The sequence below is a fragment of the Neopsephotus bourkii genome, unplaced genomic scaffold (genome assembly GCF_033783945.1).
Source record: "Neopsephotus bourkii isolate Nb327-2 ecotype Australia unplaced genomic scaffold, CSIRO-AGI_Nbou_v1 NB_1181, whole genome shotgun sequence".
NCBI lineage: Eukaryota > Metazoa > Chordata > Aves > Psittaciformes > Psittacidae > Neopsephotus > Neopsephotus bourkii.
In genome coordinates, this window is record NW_026901666.1 from 2,149,675 (window position 1) to 2,170,970 (window position 21,296).

General features: G+C 38.3%; 1 protein-coding gene and 1 long non-coding RNA gene across 2 annotated transcripts in view; one reads left to right on the plus strand and one right to left on the minus strand.

Annotated features, from left to right (window-relative positions):
• Positions 1 to 21,296, plus strand: part of EPC2 (enhancer of polycomb homolog 2) — a 46,004-nt gene that overhangs the window by 15,081 nt on the left and 9,627 nt on the right. The window contains exons 3-10 of the mRNA XM_061363734.1: positions 7,365 to 7,510; positions 10,709 to 10,915; positions 11,713 to 11,861; positions 12,114 to 12,246; positions 14,217 to 14,408; positions 14,650 to 14,739; positions 17,075 to 17,220; positions 17,320 to 17,663. Coding sequence (XP_061219718.1) covers positions 7,365 to 7,510; positions 10,709 to 10,915; positions 11,713 to 11,861; positions 12,114 to 12,246; positions 14,217 to 14,408; positions 14,650 to 14,739; positions 17,075 to 17,220; positions 17,320 to 17,663 — 1,407 coding nt within the window. The remainder of the gene's footprint in view (positions 1 to 7,364; positions 7,511 to 10,708; positions 10,916 to 11,712; positions 11,862 to 12,113; positions 12,247 to 14,216; positions 14,409 to 14,649; positions 14,740 to 17,074; positions 17,221 to 17,319; positions 17,664 to 21,296) is intronic.
• Positions 5,970 to 21,296, minus strand: part of LOC133217906 (uncharacterized) — a 33,245-nt gene continuing 17,918 nt past the window's right edge. Inside the window, exon 3 of the long non-coding RNA XR_009727000.1 lies at positions 5,970 to 6,038. This is a non-coding gene — a long non-coding RNA (uncharacterized LOC133217906). The remainder of the gene's footprint in view (positions 6,039 to 21,296) is intronic.

Below are 21,296 nucleotides of genomic sequence, written 5' to 3' on the forward strand. Positions count from 1 at the left end.
TAACTTTATCTGCCTTTTGCCAAAACTGTAGAATTCCCATTCTGTAGGGAGCTCTGATCTTATTTTAAAGTGAAATATTCTTTGCATGAGTTCAGCTTCCTGTGTCTTAAAAGATCTAGTTAATTAACCTAAAGTTGTAGGTAATTATAGTGGTCTCTGGATTAATTTTAACACTTTTCTTGGTTGGTGGTCTGTTAACAAGTGACACACATTTATAGTTCAGTCATTCCTTGGCACACAGATTATGATTGTTCTTTGCAGCGTGTTGTTCTAGGGGGTTATTTTGTAACTTGGACTTCTTCCAGGAGTTACCTTCATAGCAAAACCTTAGGTGCATTGATCACAGTGAGTTGCCAGTCCTTACTGTAAAACACAGATTCAGTTCTGACTCTCCGCAGGTAAAACTCATCATCAGCTCATGGCTTTGGATCTTAGTTGTGTTGAACACAACACAGGATTGACAGGGGTCTGCTAAAGCACCTTAGAGAAGAATGTGGTCCTCTTGCCAGGCAGAGTGTGTTGATAATCTGTTCCTCATGCACTTTTTTCAGCTGCCTCAACAAGGGGCTGCTGATTGGAACTTGATGATCTTAAGGTCCTTTCCAACCCTAACTATTCTATGATTCTATGTGTGTGTCTCCTGCTTATAGATATAATTAGAATTGAAGTTAGGCAAAGATTCTTAAGCCCAAACCCAGCTGTATATTGAAGATCCTTGCATCATTCTCGCCAACATGGTGAAGTCTCTTTGGCATGTATTTACAAAATAAGAGATTTTTGGAAATAATGTGCTCAAGACCCTCTGGCAATGTAGAGGCCATAATGGCAATGTGAGAAATGAGCTAAAAGAAATTGAAGTATTTCTCTCCTTAATAGAATAAACAAACCTGCAAGCAAGTCAGGTTGAATTAACTGAAATGAAGCTGCTGAATGAGGAATGTGTTTTATTCTTTTTTTTTTTTTTTTTTTTGTTGGACACTGCCAGAGACACTGTAAATATTGTTAATAAACATGTCTAAAAGTGTTAAATGTATTATGCCAAAATGTTCTTTGTCTTGTTGAGACTCAGTCTTTCTGCACAGAATTACAGAAGGTATTTGTGCTGAAGATAAACATTAGATACTGTTTCAAGATAATTTTCCCACATATTCTAGTTGGAGTAGGTGTGATACAAGGCAGCTTTTATGCCACATAAACTGCTTAGAAAATCTGTTTTAATGCTGAAAGCATACAATACTTGCTTTGGCCCCAGAAGTTATGTAAATTGGTAGATGTCAAGAGGCCACATACTGTAATCTATACTTTACTAGTGATATTTCTGGCAAGTTATGTCTTGCTGTTCATCTGGTAGCCAAGAGTTTAAGTATTTTTAATTTTACCATTATAATTCTTTTATTTAGACCAGTGGTTCCATGCTAAGAAAATGTAATTTCTTTGAGGTGTAGATTTCATGAATGAACATGGTTCCAGGTATTAGTTGACCCAAGTAGCACCAACTCTGGTGATTTTGAACTGAAAATAAAACAAAAGCCTTGAATGATTTTAATTATTCCAGAATGCTTAATATTTTTCAAAGAATTATAGTGTTAGTAACATGGAGATGAATTGTAAGTTATTAATATGCAGCAAGGAGAATAATTAAGTACACTTGTACTTATGCTAGAATTATAGCTAAGTGGATATAAGCAAATTAGCGTCCCTTACAGAAACAGAACGGAGTAAAATATATATATACATACACACGATAAAATATTTTACCTATGTGTGTATATAAAATTTATGATACAAAGCTAATGCTTTTATCATAAGTAATGCGGTCAGATTGTTCAAGTATTGGTCAAATAATCTTCATTAAGCTGTGTGGAATGAACTCTAGTTGCTCTTTAAATTTGAAAAAAAACCCCCAACCCAAAACAAAACGACAACAAAACAGCCACTAACCACCCCCCACCCAGAAAAAAAAACCCAACCCCACAAGTGAAGTGTGCGCATTTCACATAATTGAGTTGGCCATTTCTTATTCATTGCGTGTTCCATGATTTCAGAGGATGCTGTGGCAGGATTTGTTCTGGCTGTGGGTTTGGAGCCTGGATATGTAAAGTGGGTATTTGCATGGCACCTCCCCTGCTGAGGTATTTTGATGCAGGTGGGGGTGAGTGTTGGAAGCTTTGTTCTGGTCAGGTGCTGCAGGCTTGCTGTGGAGGTGATTTCTGCTGCTTTCTTACTGCTTTGGATATTGTTGCTCTGATGCAGTTCTTCATTTGCTCTTTATCAGCACAGATGTACCTGCCATCATTGCTGCCCACTCCTTTCTTACCGCCAGTGCCTTTCTGGTAGCAGTTGTGCTCAGGGGTGAGCTAACACTGAGAAGTGAGGGTGAGCTAACTTATGTGTAAGAAAGCTTATTTTTCATTTTTTGGTTAGGTGAACCTCCATATTGATCAGTTTTCTGTCTTGGCTTGTTGGGCAATGGCTGGTTTTGGTACAAGCAAAGTGGTAGGAATATGGCTTGCTGGGGACAGAAGCTAGTGGAACTGCTTGTTTCAGTGGTAACTTGCGCCTATGTCAGTGTAAAATGACTGTGGAACCACAGCCCTAATCTTAGTTGGCAAAATAAAATCTGTTGATTTGGTTAAGTTAAACAATTTAATATAACTTAGCTTAAAAACAAATTGCATTTTTTTTGAAAGTTAGTATAAACTGAGTTCCTAGTGGAGCTCAAGTAAACAAAAGCAAATATCTGACAGGCACTGCTGTCAGGAGTGGTTAGTGGCAGAGGATATAAATAAACTAGGATGTTGGTTGGCTTGCTAATTGCTGTTGCAAAGCAAGTTCTGACTGTTTATGTAAGGTAAGCTTCACTGGTAGGATCACTGGATCCCTGTCCAGCCCTGTAAAAACAAGCAGTGTGGAGAAAAGCAACTGCTTTGGAGTAAGAAAACTAGATTCATTGGTCAACCAGACGAATCTCTCAGAAATTACCAGAAGAAAGGGGTATAGAAGATCCCAGACTGGTTTTGCTTAATACACAAATGAGTTGCAGATCATCTGAAATACAGTGCTTTCTAGGGCTGAGTTTTGTTCATCACTAGTTCTTGCAGGTGTGAATGAGCAGTTGCATCTGTTGCTATGGAAAGGGCAGAAACAGGTTAGTGATGGATGGCTACATCACACAGCACATAAATCACCTGTGTCTTGTGATGGCTTTTGAAACCAGCAAGCTTTCATAATACTGGCCAGCTCCAGAATGAAAAATGGCTTTTTTTCTGAAACCAGTACAGTTCACTCAGTGCTTTGGAAAAGAAGAAAACTGGTTGGGGTTGTCACATGAAAGTCTGTTTCAAAGAGCAGTGATGGATGACATTCAAGGAAGGAAGATGCTTCATGCATGTCCTAGAGCTGTAGCAAGCCAGTTTGGGATTGATTAACTCCTTACGATTGCATGCAGCATTTAAAGGAAAAGGGATAGTCTTGTGTTTACTGAGGGTCATACACCTCTGTAGGCTGCTGAGGCTTTGTGGCCTTCCTGCCTGCACCAAAGCAGGAGGTGGAATGCAGGTATTGCTTCCATTGCTTCAGTGGCATTAACCTATGGCCTGCATGTAAATCTCTGTTCTTTGAAAGTGGAACTGTGTTGCTACCTACATGTCATGACAAATAGCATGAGAACCGCTGCCAGCAAAAGAAAAGCACTGCAGGAAGGTATGAGAGCAGGGTATGTGACAGAGTCTGCTGCTGTTCTCACAGTGCCAGTGTCTTTTTGCTTAGGAAAATAAGACTGGATTTAATTGTTATAACTTGGTCCCGGCAAGTACATGTTGGATACCTTTAATCTTGTCATTTTGATTGTCAAAATAAAATCACAGAATCATTTAGGTTGGAAAAGACCTATAAGATCAAGTCGAACTGTTAATCCAGCTCTACCAACTCCCGATAGTAAACACTGTCCTTAAGTGCCATATCTGCACGGCTTTTAAATCACTCCAGGGATGGTTGATTCCACCACTTTCCTGGGCAACCTGCTCTACAAACGAAAAACACTTTTGCAGAGTTGAAATTCAGGATGCAGTTTCTGGTTTTGTTTTTGGTGGTTTTTTATTATTACAGTTTTGTCAATTTCCCAGTTTTTCAGCACTTCATTTGTTATTCCTGAAGTCTCAAAATGACTGCTAGAAAAGCTGATGTTTTATCAGCAACTAATTTAAATTTGCAAGTAATAAACTATGCATGAAGTTAGGTGGACATGACATGTTACTTAGCCAGTGGTTCACAGGGGCAGATGAACTGCTCCTGATGCTGACTGCATACTCTGCAAAATGGCTCAACTGGCCAGCGGCAAGATGTGAGAGGGAGGGACACTCCAACTTCAAGCTGACCTGCACCATAGGAGTGCTGGAGGTATCAGCAGTGCAGTAATCTGCCTCCGCTGTTTGTGGTGGAGATCTCGCTTTCTTATTAGTAATATTCATAATGAGTTTCTGAGCATGGTTGGTCTTTGCACTTGCTTGTTGATTGAATGGTTAGGATTTTCTGTTCTTGCTTCATGTCTCCTGCTGGTCTCATCTCGCTTGAGCATGAATGATTTTGTTCTGAAAGGTGGTTCAGAAAGCTGCATGGTTCAAGAACTTTCAGTGACTCTTCTTCCCTCATTGTGGAAACAAAGGCCAGCACAGTGGCACTGCTTACAGTTTGCAGGGGAACAGCATCACATCATCTGTCATAGGGATCCTGCTGCTCACTCATAACTCTGATTTAGAAAAATTGACTTGAAACGCTTTGTTTGCAGGGGATTACTGAATTATCTACTGACAGGTTGACATTTTTGTGGTGTAAGAGCAACACCTCTCTGAGGGTAAAAAAGCTGTGCTGGACTTTAATGAATTTCTGTGCATTCTAATGTCATATGTGAAAACATGGTTAAGCACGTGGTTGTTCGAGTGGGGAGACCTGCTTTGTTCCCAGAATAATTGGAACATCTGGGTTAGAAAATTTTGGCCACCTACCTTGAGCGGATTTGTTTGAATGTGATTTCACAGTGTACATTAGGACTGTAGTAGTGTTGTTGGCTCTGGGGCTGCTTTTGGGGTGTGAGAAGCTTTTGCAATTTGCATTAATGAAGTTAAGGACTGTGAGGGTTACAGCTCAGGTGGGAGAATTCACCCCATTTCCGTATATGGCTGATGGAGTGCAATGCTGTGTGCTCTCAGGTGATCCGGCTGGGACCATGCAGGACAAGTTGGAGCAAAGCTTATAGGAATTGAATATTCTGTGTAGCAGACTGGTTTCATAGAGGCCAGGACTGATACATACCAGTTGGTTTTGGCTGGTCACCGTCTGTTCTGCATGTTGAACAGGACTGTATGGCAGCTACCCCAGGTGCTGCACGAGCCTTTCCTCTCAAGTGTGTAGTCCTGGCTGGTGATGCTTTTAATGCAGCTTTACAGAACTATGAATTTTTTAAAAGTTCAGTAGACAGCTGCTAAAGGGAGAACTGCGGGTCATGTGCCTAATGACAGTGTATTAAATAAAATGGCCATGCAACTGGTATTACTGAATTAGTATTATTAATAATTCCACTTAATACATATTCTCAGCCATTATTAGTAATTTGTTCTTGAAATAACTTTTTATAGTATGTATTTACTCGTGTGTGTGTTAGGCCAGAGAAGGTTTCTGACCAGGTGGTGGTGTCAGCATTCGTGGTGTTAGTACAGTCAAGTAGTGTCTCCTTGGAGAAGTAGCATTTCGCAGCTGAAAATGGTAAGAAACTCCTTAGTAGCACTTCTCAGCTGTATTTGGCCAAGTTACCACACACAGCCCAAATAGACTAAATGCTGGCAGTGGCTTAGCTAATTCATTGCATTGGAATATAGAATGAGTGGTCTTAGGCTAGTCTGAAATACAGCAAGAATATGTTGCTCACTGCCTGTTTGTTAACTGGTCAAACCATGGAGGCTTTGAAGATACCTGATGTTTTCTTTTGCTCCTGGTTTTTCCTGGTCTTCCAAGTTTTTCTTTTGCACTCCTCTCAAAGCACCCTGGGAAGCATAGTAGCAGAGGTTTTCTTTAAGTTAGTGCTCAGATACAGCCATGAGTTAAGAGAGTAAAGATGAGGTAGTGCTATTTGTCTAGTAAGAATATAGTATATTTCAACAAGACTTCAGTGCTGTTAATACACTAGCTTGATTGAATTGAGTATTGTAGTTGGTGTTTCACCGCTTCAAGGTTTTATTAGGTACAATTAGCATTTCATAGAATCAGAATCACAGAATGGTTTGGGTTGAAAGGAGCCTTAAAGACTATCCAGTCCCAACCCACCACTGCAATGGGCAGGGACACATTCCACTAGACCAGATTGATCAAAGCCCCATCCATCCTGGCCTTGAACATTTCCAGGGATGGGACAGCTACAGCTTCTCTGGGCAACCTGTGCCAGTGCCTCACCACCCTCACAGTGAAGAACTTCCTAATATCTGATCTATATCTCCCCTCTGTTAGTTTAAAGCCATTCCCCCTTGTCCTATTACTAATTCTTGTTGTATGCAATTTAATTTCTGCTATGTTACCTGAATAACTTCATTCTGCTTTTAGTAGGGTCATAAACTTTGCCTATGGAAAGTATGGAATTGAGTATGGAAAATGAGTAGCACAGTCTGTAACAAAGACACTAGCTTTGCTGTGAACTCAGGAACTTACTATTTGGAGTGTATGGAGGAATATTCAGTCTCTACACCTAGAGTTAAGTTGGTTTTGGAGAGAAAGTAACAGTTCCCAGACTGGTCTAGCATTTTTACAATTTGTTGTACAGTTATATGAAGGGGAAAAAAAAAGGGAAAAAAGTTCAGTTGTGTTAAGTGTTACAAGACTCCACGCTTGTTGAACTACTTTAAACTGGGCAGCTGAAATTATATTGGCACTGCTGTGTATGTGCTTTTTCTCCCAAGTCTGAGATTTAAATGAAAATTAATCTTAATTGTTAAGAGTCTTATGATATTTGGAAGGAGATGTTTTATAACAGTATTAGGAAGCAGTTTTGCTCTTGTTTTGCAAAGATGTATTCAAGTTTCTATGCCTCTGTAGTAATTTTTTCCCTGTCACCCTTCAAGCCACTTAAAATGAAATGAAACCTCTTTGATTGCTCTCATTCAAAGTCAGAGACAAGCAGCTTCTAAGTACTGTCTTGCAGCTGTTACATGGGGAAACATCATTATAAAGAAAGAAGTGGCATGGCATTAATGTGCCTTTCTGAAATTTTATCGATAGTTTTTGATTTCTGATAGTCAGATGCACGCTTCTGTATTTCCACAGTATTGTTATTTACAAAGCATTTCAGTGTGGTTTGTGCATGTGTATTTTTGTTTCAGCTTTTAATCTGGACAATGAGCAGCCAGATTATGATATGGACTCGGAGGATGAAACCTTACTGAACAGACTAAATCGGAAGATGGAAATCAAGCCGCTGCAGTTTGAAATAATGGTTGACAGACTCGAAAAAGCCAGTTCTAGTCAGGTATTGTCCTGTGTTAAGAAATCACTGAGGTTTTCTTGACTTCTGAATTTTCTAATGGGGTGGTTCTGGGTAGGGTGTTCTGTTTGTTTTTGTTTTTGTTTTTTTTTTCAGTTTGTTTTTATTTCCTGCTAACAGGATAAGTGGTTTGTGCCAGTCTGCAATTTTACAGAAATCACATTGCTGTCTCCTATTGTCAGTATAAGCAACTTATTAAAAACGGGCAGGGAGGGAGCTTTTGGGAATAACTGAAGGGGAACTAATTCCTGATCACAGTGTGTTAAAGAGGACAACTTCCAGCATCATGTTTACCTGCATTTGTATGGAAGAAGTTTGTGATCAGTAGGTGTATAGATTTGGCTAGAATCTGAATTCTTTGTTTCACTTGGTACTAGCAGACATTGACTTCAATTGATGTTTGAAGGTTAGAAATATAGAAGCATAGACAGTGAAGCAACATCTTTATTAAGACCAGGCCCTTGTAGTAGAAACTACACAGATGAAACTAAGCTATATTCCACTTGAGACTCAGAGACTGGTTTCCTTGCTTTAGAAGTGAGTATTTGCTATATATTTAGTCAGGCTTTTTATCAAAAGGGTACCAGTATTTTAAGTCCATTCCTGAGGTGTTGAAGGACGTCAGTGTCTGGAGAAGGGTCTTAAACCCAAAAAACATAACTCAGAAATGACATCTGAAGGATCAGTTTCTGAAAGGCAAGTTTGAAATAGGCAGAGTTATTTGTCAGTGAGATGGATGTTTTGTGGGAGTGAAAAATTCATTGCAGGATCCATAGCTTTGCCTCATTTAGTTGAACGCTATGTGTTAAGAGGCCAAAATGTTGTACTATTTATGCTTTGGAGCAACTTCAGCAACAATTAGGTAAAGAGTTCTTGTTATGCTAATAAGATGTGATGTGGAGAAAAAACATTGCACAGTACCTTGGATGATGATACTTATTGAACATGTGGTACCCAGCTCTTTTTAGAGCTTTGATGTAGATACACCCGTTTTGACTTTCAGTTAGAGTGGTTCTGGTTATTGCTTTTCAAGATCAATTTGCATTCTTCTTATGCTGGCTTCACCTTTCATTCCTTTAGTAATGAAGTCAAATTTAAGAACTGAAAGATGTTTTCCTAAAATAAAATACGAATATGGATGCCTGTCTATAGGCAGGTGCCTCTGTCTCTATCACCTGAATGTAACACTGAAGCATTACCGAGGTGAAGGGAATTTTGAACCAGGAAGTACTTATTTAAGGAAGTCCATGATGGAAAATACATACAGTAATTGATGCTTATACTACCCCCCCCCCCCCCACTTTCCCTGAGGGTGAAGTGTGTAAGGAGAAATCCCTCTTGGTAAACTAAATGTCTTTGGGACTTCCTGTGTAGTATTTTCAGACCAATGTAGGGGATTGCTGTATATGTGTTCAAGATGATTGTCATGCTTTTGGGCTACAGAAAATTTTCAGTAAAGTAGCTCTGTCCTGAGCTCTGTGCTAGGAATAGTAAGATAAAAAAAAACAACTCTTGCAGGTTATTGGAGGCTGGGAGGGAAAGAAGTTCAGCTGTCTGGCAGCTTCCTTCCCCACATGGCCTTTATAGTGCCTTGAATCCCACTTGGGGCTACTACAGAATTCATTTACAGCTGACATGACTTACATCCGAAATATAGTAGTATGGTGGTGGGAATGCTTTCCTTGCCAAGGGGAAGGTTCCAGACATTCCTCAGGCATTTTGATAACCAGATTTAAGCAAAGAATATAGTGACTGCATCTGTGTTACTGGTGGTACTTGCAAAAACAAGCAAGCAGGGTCACTTTAACTTGTATTTAAGGCAGAGTCAATTTGGGGTGGTTTGTTGGTGGGGTTTTTTGGTGTTTGGGGTTTTTTTGTTTGTTTTTTTAATTTCTTTTTTAAAGAAATAATGTAAAAAAGGGAACAAAGGACAAACAAGACTCAAATAATTAAGTAATATTAATAGTGATAGATTGATGTTTAAGTTGTATTTAGCTAAACACAGTCATACCAACTTGTACATACAGATTAGGGTATGCTGGTCAGTACATGTGTTTGGTTAACTAGGCTAATATCCATTCTAGGTAGAACGGGTGCAAAATTGTTTTAATGCTGCATAAGGTCATAAGCACAGAGGGATTGGTGACTTTTTTTCCCCTTTCTTCTAAAACCAATGTTTTTTCTAATTGTACTGTAGATTACAAGTGTGTTCTCTTCTGGCTGGAATGAGCACTTACACAGTAGCAGTGGGTACACTCTAGGATATTCTGATTTTTCTGAAATTTATTGTTTCTTTTGCTGTTTATCCTAGCATAGGGACAAGATTTAATGTAGTTCAACATACTGCAAAACTGCAAACTTCAGTTGCTCAGTTTATATGTTTCAAATTATGGGAAGATAAACCAGAAGTTGACAGCACTTGAAGTCATACTAGAGATACTGCTTTCTTTTTACTTAATGGGTTTATGATACATAAGCATGTTAAACTAATGTATTAGTTAGTCAGTGACGGGTTTTGTAATTATTCAGTTTGATTTCCATATAGAAAGTAGAACGCAAAAAGGAAAATAAAGTTATAAAATTCCCTGTGTTTAACTGCCTCCCACTGAAATGACTTTCCTAAGAAGTGATTATCTTTGTTTCTGGGTTGTAGTAAACAGGGATAAACCTTTTCTACCACAAAGTAAACATTTAGAGGGGTGGGAGGGGGGAAATTAAGAAAATAGTTTACTTCAGAATATATTACATCTACAGTTCTGGGGGAACCAACATTAAACTGCAAAGAATCCTGCATCTCTAATGGCTAATCAATAAGAAACTTCTTTTTAGGGAAAAAAATAGTCAAAGTGATTCCCAAATCATGATCAGCAGGTTGTAGTAAGTTATTTATATCCTGTGCTTGTAATTGTTTGATTTAATGAAAAAATGGAGTTCTAGGCTATGGTATGAAAGCTTCTGAGATGATGGTGGTTCAGAAAAGTTGGGAACTGTATGTTTAACCTAGGAAGATGAGCTAGTGCTTTAAGTACTTCAATTTACATATTTTTTCCTCCCTTTACTGTTGTGTACTAGAAAATGATTAAGTTTATTCATAAAGTGTGTAAAAGAGGTGAGTGTGCAGTGACTTTCTCCCTGCACTGCTCCCCATCCCATCTCAATTGCACCTTTTGAATTTTTTTTTAGCTTGTAACACTTCAGGAAGCTAAATTGCTGCTAAATGAGGATGACTACCTTATTAAGGCTGTATATGACTACTGGGTAAGAAAGCGTAAGAATTGCCGAGGGCCATCTCTTATCCCCCAAATCAAACAAGAGAAGAGGGATGGTTCCACCAACAATGACCCTTACGTTGCCTTCCGGAGGAGAACTGAGAAGATGCAGACAAGAAAGGTAACTCTTCAAACTTTACTGTTTTAACTTGGTCACTTCAAATCCTGCCGTGATAGGAATCATTTTGATTTCTATCCAGGTCTTGCAGGATCTGTCCTGTGGTATCCAATTGCAGATCTAATTATTTCTATTAATGGTTGCAATATTGGAGGACCCAGCTAAACTTCAGACCCCCTGGATGGTGTAATGAATATGTTCATCAGTTTTTTAGCGACAGTTTATAGTCTGTGCTTTTTCTAGAGAGCTGGAACTCAAAGGGTGATTTTTAGGGACAGGCATACACACAAGCTGTGGGACTTGCTAAGTTACAAACCTCCCTTTCTGTGGAAAAGGCGAAAGCAATCTTCCATTTGCCATGGAGTAAACAGTTCCATTCTTGTATTTGTAGCATAAATTGATTTGAACTAGGAAGTATGTAATTATTCAGCATTTTACATCAACTTTGTACACATATGTAAACAACCTGTGTGCAGAATCAAGGTGAAAGAAGGGTTCTAGGAACCAAGTCTTGTAATTCTTTGGCTGACAGAACTTCCACTTGGTTGATACAGAATATGAGCAGACAAAGCATTGGGGGGGGGAAATGGATGAAAACTTCTTTTTCAGCTTGTTCTTAGAAGTTGGGTTTTGTTTGCTTTTTGTGGCTTTGCTTACCAAGTAGGTCTTGCTTTAAGCAGAGCTGCTTCTGGGTGTACTTGTATGATGCTCTCACTTGCAGCAGTATTATGTAACTTTTTTTTCTATTTATGCCTCACAGGCTTTGCTTTTGACTTAATATTTGTTTAATCTTTCAATAGAATCGAAAGAATGATGAAGCATCTTATGAGAAGATGTTGAAATTAAGAAGAGAGTTTAGTAGAGCCATAACAATTTTGGAGATGATTAAGAGAAGAGAGAAAACAAAACGCGAGCTATTGCATTTAACGTTAGAAGTTGTTGAGAAAAGGTAAAATGGAAAATTTTATCTGTAAGAAGTCATTTGTAACTCCAAGGTTCTAATTTTCATCAAATAATGTTTGAAAATCCTCCTGTAATTATGGATGCTAGTCTTCTGCACACATGCATGGCTGAAAGCTTACATGGTGCCATAAACTTCAGAAGTTAAACCAGAAGGGGTTTATGCAGACTGTTTGCCTGTTTTGTGTCTTTCAAATATTTCCCAGTGGAAATGCAGTATATTCTTACCGTATTTTTTGAGGTACCACTTGGGTGATTACGGAGGTGAAATCCTCAATGAAGTGAAGCTTAATAGACCTGAAAAAGAGATGAGCACAACTACATCCACTCTTCATAATGGAAATCACCACAAAGTTCAAGAATGTAAAGTTAAGGTAAGCTTTCTGCTGCTGGAAGTCTTCTGTTACCTGTTTCATCATTATTTTGGACGTACACAGCAGATGTTTGCATTGGAAAAACTGAGTAGGAGGCTGCCATACGTGAAGGTAGGAGACCAGGACACTGCTATGCTTGCTTCCAGTGTAGTGTTTGCTGTCTTTCCCACCAAAGTTTTAAAAGGATTGGCTAGCACTGCTCTTTAATGGTTTAAACAGCAGCATCATTATAGTACTTAGTCTTCATTTTCTTTCTTGGTTCTTGCTCTTCGTTGTAAGATGATGTAAACATGCATGTGTTCAGTGGTCACCAGGACCTCCATGAGATTGTGAAGTGCAGTGAATTATTTTTCCTTCTCTCTTCAGAGGGAGTCTAGAGCTGAATTTTTCTGATAACACTGTCTGTGAGTGCTGGCTGGCCCTCAGTGCAAAGACAGTCATGAAAATACATGAAAATCATGAAAATGCAACTGTTGCATCTTGTTGACAGCTGAAAAAAGTTGCAAGCAACTAATGTTTTAAAAAAACACTTCCTGGATTTTTTTGTAGTTGTTATTACTGGGCCCTTTCTGTTTCTCAGTAATCCTGAGTAGGTGTTTTCATATCTGCCACCACTTGGCCTTCAGCGTTAGGTCAGCAGCAAGCGTAGAAAGGTGGAAGAGAGTGAGCAAATGTGGTTAATGTTTTTAAAATGACTACTAAAGAATAAGGTTTGGGGTGGCTTTCTTGCAGTTAGTGCAGGCAGTAATTGCAAAATTAACTGCTTCCAATCTTAGCATTATTTTGGTATTACAAATAATTGTTCTGCTTGTCTTGTTTCTACCTCTTCATATCATGTTTCCTTTAACTGTTCCTTAAGCTGTACGTTTCTTTGTCCTTCTTAGGAGCTATCTTTGCTTCAAAACATAAATACTAGATGGTAAGGTATTTAAAACAAACCAACCCTTGAAACAAATCAAAACCAGAATTCAAAGTTAGCTATTTTAATATCACTATCACAGTTAAGCTCACTGAGCTGAGTACAGAACAGAAAAAGGGTAAGACCTGATGTTATATTGTTAATGCGACAGGAAAAAAAATGCACCCTACTGTGAATGAAAAAATATTTTTGAGGGAATAATCTGAAATGCCAGTCATAAAATGCTTGGATGTGAGGCTGGAGGGTTGAAGACCTTCAAAAGTTTGTATTTAGCACCCGCGACACCTAGTGGGCACGGAATTGAATACAAATCCCTCGCCTTGGCTCTCGTGCAGTAGTGTTGCACCTTGTGTTTCTCATCTGCGATGGTGAAGCTGAGCTCCGTTACTGGAGTTTCACTCAGACAGTTGTTGATAAGTGGTAATATGGGGTAAAGTTGAATGCTTTTTCAAAACTGCACTGGCTTTTACTTGTAATTGGGAATTTTGCATGAGAAGTAATCTTCCATTTAATTTAAAAGTTTAATAGTATTTGCATCCAAGTGGGTGGTTTAATATTGATGGAGTTGCTTACTACAGAGCGTTTGTGTTAGCAAAATCTGACGTAGCAAAACCAAATAACATTACATCTCAAAAGATGTACAAACTATCTGAGAAACGTGGAACAGAGTAGATTGTTTCTTCCGAGTGCGTCTGAGTGGTTCAGAAAATTGAAAGTGTTTGCCACAAAAAACTGAGATTTTTTTGGAAAATAATTGGAATAGGATTTCCAATTGCAGTATCCTTAGTGTACTGCAAAGCAAAAAACCTCTTACGCAGTCGTATGGCTTGAAAGCTTTCAAGTTGTCTATTAATAGAAGTAACTAAAGATGATCAGAGGTAAAGTTCTATTTTTTTTAATGTTTTAAGTTAATTTTGCATTATGTGTCTGAAATAATCTGCAGGTACTGCTTGTTGAGAAGGTTTGGAAGCTAAGCAGTCACATCTTAAAGTAATTAACATTGCCTCTTCTCACGCCTTCATTTTTCTAATTTTTTGTTTTCAACAAACAGCATCCTCATCACTCATCTCTAAAGGAGGAGGTGTCAGATGTTGTACGTCAAAAGAAGAAGTATCTAAAGAAACCTAAAATAGAGTGTGTAGTAACTCCACAACAGCCCTCTGCTGAGCCCTTGCCTGTTATCAACAAGAGTGACATTAAACAGTATGACTTTCACAGTTCAGATGAAGATGAGTTCCCACAGGTAATAATACTCTTACAGAATCTCAGTGTACAAAAGGTAGACAATTCAGTTTGGCCAGTATAGCCTGAAATAGAGAATAACTGTTGGACAGTGGAGTTTGTTTTCAAGCTATGCTTCAGAGAACCTTGCATACCCTTACCTATGTAAGGGTAGCAGTTTATATAATATGAGTTTGTATAATAAATAAAAAACCCAAACATAAACATGGCAATTGGAAGAATGTCTTTGCTTTCTGGTCTAGATACCCTCACCAGTATCAGAAACGGAAGAAGAAAATGATCCTGATGGACCTTGTGCTTTCAGGAGAAGAGCAGGATGCCAGTATTATGCTGTAAGACTGCTGTGGGATTAGTGTGGTGGTTTGTGTTGGGTTGGGGTGGGGGATGGTATTTTGTTTGTTGGTGGGAGTGTTTTGGTGGTGTGGTTTTGTGGTTGTTTTTTTATTTGCTTTTTTTAGTTTTATCATGGGGTTTTTTGTTTTTTGGGGTTTGTTTTTATTTTAGATTGGCACAGTGCTAATGTAATAGCTCTTCTGTTCCCACATTTACCACCAGAGCTTTGATCATTAGGTGAATCCAAAGACAATTTTTTTTAGTCTTCATGAGGATTATTCTTACTGTACTGTTCCTCTGTGATTATCTGAAGGGATATCAGAGGCCTTCAGCCACTGTTAAGAAGGGAGAGATTTTTTTTGTCCCCCTCAGCTTTCCTAGCATGTCCTTTCTTCCCAGCTTGTAGAGCTTGTTAGATTTAGGTACTAGCTGTCCCAGTACTTGGGCCTGCTGAAAGGTCCTGCCAGGGCATTGAGTAGTCTGCTGTTGAAGCAAAAGGCTTTAATCAATTTTTTTTTCATATATTTAAGTAAAAATTTTCTTTTGACATCAGTGCAAAGGGTAGATAGAGTGGAAAACATCAGGTTGCTATTGCAAGAATGTGCAGAGGACAGAGACTAATTTTAGATGTCCTGTCATGATCTCAGGACAGAGTCACAGAGTGGTCAAGGTTGGAAGTGACTGCTAGAGTTCTAGTCCACCCTTCATGCTGAAGCAGGTGAACTGCTGACAGTGAAGGGGTTTGGTTTTTGTGTTTGGTTTTTGTTTTTTACCAAGCATGTGCTTACGGGTGGGGAGCTTTAGGCTGCAGAGGACCAAGAAAGGCAACAAAGTGCTGTAATGGCTATGGCTTTGCGTGCATCCCATGGGAAGTATGAAATTACATGCCAAACTGATCATGTATTGTGTAACCTTTAAAGCCAGAGTAGTCGCTTAATCACTGGATGGGCTGTTTCAGAAGCCCAGATATTCCCCAGAATACCAAAATTATAGCATGAGCATCTTGCACAAGTTGTCCTGAAGTTCTTTGTGCAGGTCAGATGTGTGCAACTGTGCCTGCTTCGCATTGTCTTGGTACGTTGTCTGTGGTATTCTGGAAGCAACTACAACTTGATCCTTCCAAGAATGTCATTATTTTTAACTACTTCTCCTCTTTTAGAGTTGTATTAGTGGGTTAATTAAGATAATACTTGTCTGTTTGCCTCTCATTTTTTGTGTGGCCTCTTAACTTCCTTGTTCTTTCAGTTTGGTTGGATTTTTTTTTTTTCTTCCTGTTGATTGCTAATCTCAACCTTTTTTGCCTAGCTCGAGTGTTACCTGAAGCTTGCTTATAATATATCCCCCCCCTTTCTTTCTTAGTTAACTCCTGTGAATTAACTCCTTTGCAGATGAAGTTGAGACAACTGAAAACTTGTATTTTCGTTCTTTTCTGTTATTTTTCAGTTGCTGTTCAGAAGGAGGCTAACAGCCTTAATGTTAGCATATTAGGTTTGGGTTTTTTTTTTAACTGAAGCCATCTGAACTTTGGTTAACTCTTAACATAAATTCATTGAATCTACAGCACTACTGTTGCTGTAGGTTTAACCTATCACAAAGATAGTTAAAGAATATTTATTAACTTGTCATAGAAGATGTTGCAGACAGTAGACAGCATTTCTGCCTGTAAAGATTACACAGTTTTGAGTTCACAGTAATAACAAAGATATTAATGGAGTAATAAAAATGCCCTAATGTAAGCTGATACATAAAATACACTGTCAGGATCCAGTAACTGAATCATATAATCACAGAATAGTTAGGGTTGGAAAGGACCTTTAGATCATCTAGTTCCAACCCCTCTGCCATGGGCAGGGACACCTCACACATAGGTATTGGAACCAGGGCCATTCAGATCAGTGTCTGTTCCCCTGAACAGTATGTGTTTTATGGCTAAAACTAAACTGCAAATTCAGGAACTGCTTTTGAAGTTACCTACACTTAGGTTGCAAGTTGTCTGAGTTTGGAATTGTTGCTTTGCTTTGTACACCTGGTGATTCAGCAGGGCCTTTGATAAATGAACAGGTCTGTTTGGTATTTTCTATCACAATAAGTACTAAAACTACTCCTCTTATAGTGTGATACTTAGCACTGGAGCTGTGCATACAGTAATCAAGTAAGGAGGATTTTCTGCTTCACGAGTTCACCTTTTTTTTAAATTGTTCAGGTTGTTCTTTATCTAAGCATATTCATTGTTGGTTCTGTAGGCATTTTCTGTACTGTAGCCTGTGCATGATAATAACTTGGTAGTGACCTCATCACTTGAAATGAAAATGAAAATTTCCTTTTTCTTTACAGCCTCGTTTGGACCAAACTAATTCTTCATATGAAAACACAGAATTGGCAGAATTGGACAAACTGAGGTTCAGGCATTGCCTTACAACCCTTACAATTCCAAGAAGATGCATAGGATTTGCAAGGAGACGAATTGGCAGGGGTGGAAGGTACAGTTACAGTATTTGTACTCTACATTCCCCTTCAGAGGACAAAAGCATTAAAGAGAGATAGTCAAACTAACATCTTTTTTCATTCTCTTTAATCAGGGTTATAATGGACCGAATATCCACAGAACATGATCCTGTCTTGAGACAGATTGACCCGGAAATGCTGAACAGTTTTTCAAGCTCTTCCCAGACGTTAGACTTTTCTTCTAACTTTTCACGGACCAATGCTTCCAATAAACATTGTGAAAACAGACTGTCCCTTTCTGAAATACTAAGCAATATCAGATCATGTCGACTGCAGTGTTTTCAGCCAAGGCTACTAAATCTACAGGACAGTGATAACGAAGAATGTACCTCAAGGAAAACAGGGCAGACTGTGAATAATAAAAGAGTCTCTGCAGCATCTGTAGCTTTATTGAACACCAGCAAGAATGGCATATCAGGTAGGCAAGGATTTGAATTCTTCTGGAACTGAAAATACTGAATTCCAGTGTTTTCACTTGTGACTGGACTGATAGTATCTTCAGGAGTGATGTGTACCTAAACCAAAGACACCAGCTAATTATTTTGTATTTCTTAGGATATACAGAACTTATCACAAACAGTTCTCAGTAGAATCTTGATAAAGTGCTAGACTTAAACATGCATTATTCAAAGGAGGGATTCTGCTCGTATTTAAGAATTGCTTAAGTGTGTGATTGATTCTTAAAGACTTTAATTGGTCTAAACTTTTTCAAGGAGAAAAGAGTGCTCTTTCTAAATGAAAAAGAAAAGCAGTGTGTTTTTTCTTGTCAGTTTTGCTTTCTGACTTTGCCAGAACATCTCTAAAGACAAGTAGTAAGTTAGTAAGCATCTACTGAACAGGCATGAAAAAGTCTGAAAATGACTCTTTCTGTTGGTATCTGTCATAGTAAAAATTTTGAAACTGGAAGCATCCAGTGATGCACCTTTTCTGTTGATTTTTCAGAAAATCATCAGCCACTGTTTAAGTGTGATAGGAGATTCCCTTTTCGCTTCAACGTCGTCTCTTAACTCTCATAGCTAGTGCAGCATCTCTACTGTTCAGCTTTATGACCCTATAGCTCTGGATGAGCAAGACAGAACATAAACTGTCTAAACAGTCTTACATTTAAAAAAGAAGTGTCTTGTTGTATTTTCACAAGAATGTAAAATATACACAGTACTTCTTTGTTAGCGATTTTGGGTATAGAAGCTCTAAACTTGGAATAAAAGCCACCAAAAGAAAAAAATTGCTTTAAGCTTGTATTAGCAGCTTTTACATCACTTGCTTCATGTACTACAAATTGTGATGGCTTAAGTTTTAACATTGTCACTTTTTTGTCATCGTAAAAGAATGTACAGTTCTTTAAAAGGCTGAACAATTGGAGATATGCCAAGAAAGCTACTACCAATGATAAGAAGCATTTGACTATTTTCCTACTCTATTGTGTGTATACAGGACTAGGTATTGTAAACCAGGATAATTAGGTAATATAATAGGCTGATTATGAATCCCATAATTACCTTTATATGGATGTGGAACACTTTGTCTCTTTTAAAGACAGTTGCAGGATTGGGTATTTAATTTTCAGTAACATACCTTTAGTGCTCATGTGTTAAATTTCTTGAAGACAAAAGCAGATTTCTCTATGTTATGGTTTTAAAAGACTGAGCATTAGCTTATCAAGTGTAGTACTGACACAGTGGAGTAACTACTCAGTGCTTAATAGTTTTATAAGTCTTCAGTGTAGTCACTGTAAATTTGTATTGTTCTCTCATGAAAAGATCTGCACAAGAGTATTTTTCCACTGTAAGAAGCGAACAGACATAATATGCTGTGGTCATGTTTTGTATATTTTTATTTTCTGTAAGGAGCTTGAAGGTCTGGAGAGTTGCACGTGTAGCAGAAGGGGCAGTTTTGTGTGATGGGATTTTTGATAAGCATCAAGAGATTTCTTGTTAAAGCAAATGCAGAAAATAGAAAGGAATGCTATTTGTCACAGTTCAGGATGTGAAACGTGGACTATAAGCTGTAAAGAACGATGGAGAATTTGCTGGTAGCTCTGTATGTAACAAGAGCAAGTAAGATTGCAATTTGCATGAATAAATTGTGATGACAACCAAGGTAAGGAAAGTTCTTAAAAAGACACAGGTGAAGTTGATTAATTTTTTTCTGTAGAATTTTTTGTAATTATCATGTCAGTTACTTATGGATTAGCCAGGTGTCAAATTTCTGAGACTTTGAATTCTGCTGCAGTGAGACTTTGTGTTTCTCTGAGGGTGGAGTCTGACCCAAAAACCTTGGAGAATATTTTGGGATGGAAGCTGGATATATCTGATTTTAATAGCATAATAGTGTGTGAAAAAAATAAGTGAAAGAAAAAGGTTGAAGTGGGTTTTTTTTGTTGTTGTTGTTTGTTTTGTTTTGTTTGTTTGTTTGTTTTTTAAATACCCAAACCTGGCTTTAGTGTAAATGAAGACTGCAGCAGCAGAAGAGAATTCAGTAGCTATAGGAAAGATGGCACACCATAAGAAAACAAAAATGAGAACAGCATTTAAGCAGCGACTTCAGGGAAGGGGTGGCCTGTGTTTTGGCAGGGAACCGTGTATACATAAGAAAGTCAGCCCTTCGTGATTCAGGTAACACCATCAGCAAGAATTAAACCTGAATTGGTGCTACATAGAAAATTAATGATAGACCTGACATGTCTACAGTGGACTAACACTCGTGCCCTTCAGGGTTTTGCACTATTAGGGAAAGAGAAAGGATAGAGAAAAACGCATTTTAATGATGGAGGAACTATAGAGAGATATCTAGGAAAAAAAAAAGCCTCAAAACAAGTGACAGATCTAAGCCCCTTTGTGAAGGAATAGTAATTAACTTCCGTTACCTCATTCTAGAAATCATCTGAAGAATACATTCAGATGAGAACAGAGATAACTCAGTAGTTGAAGTATGTTACACAGGGAAATAAATGGTTATGGAAGATCTTTTTCTCTACAAACTCAAATAAAACAGATCCTGTAATTCTGCTAAAGGATGAGGTGCAGTAGACAGCAGACTTCTTCACCAAATAACTGAGACAGCAAGAGCCACTGCTGTTAGATTTTCTTGTTAGTAAATATTGAGTAAACATTAAAAGGGCTGGTCCAAGGCTGGTTGTACATTAAATTGAGCCACAGGTACTATCACTGCATTTATTAATGTAATTCTGTTTGCAAGGTGATTGTTGGTATCAGTTGACTTTATAGCATAAAGCTGCCTCTACAGGAAATAATGACAGTAGTGATGCTGATTGTTTTTTCTTTTAGTTCAGAGAAGTCTTGGAGTTGCTTGCTTTGGGTTTTGGTGCACTAGAATATTTAAACTTACCTGTGATCTGTATTTTTCGCTTCTATTAAAAAGCAGCTCTTTCTCTGGTATTTCTTCAAATGCTGGACATTGTACAAACAGAGACTAATTTTAAAGATGTGTGACTAGTCTTTTCTTGAAAGTGCCTAATGAGTGCATGAATAAAGAACCACTGTTTCAAGCTGAATTACACTCTTGCTCATGTTATAAGAGCTGCAAGTGGGAAAACTGAATTTGAGGCACATTTAAGAGACAAGGTCACTGAAACAGTTGAATCCCTCTGATCAGTTGTGTAAACTTTTTGTAATCTTACACACTCTATCTGGAAAAGTAAACTTATCTCCTTGCCAGAGATCTCTCCAGGTAAATTCTGTTTAATCTAAGATGAGATGAGCTGATACAATTGATCCTCAGGAGAGATTGAGGAAGTAGGATACCAGGAATTTGTAGAAGGTACTATTTATGACAGCTGAGTAACACTTAACCTGCCTGCTGAATTCCTGTAGTGCAACTCAGCTGATTTTTGGGTCTGAAGTAAGAAGTAGGCTTTACACAAAATCTTCAGCAGTTTTCAGTCTAGTCAGTATGTTGCATTTGACTTTCAGTCCACTTCAGCTGCCAGTTCCAATGACCTGCTCAGATAATTACCTGTTCAGTTACCATGTCCCTAGCTACAAAAGACAACTGCAGATGATGGCAGTTTTTGCTTATGGAACAGGCTTCT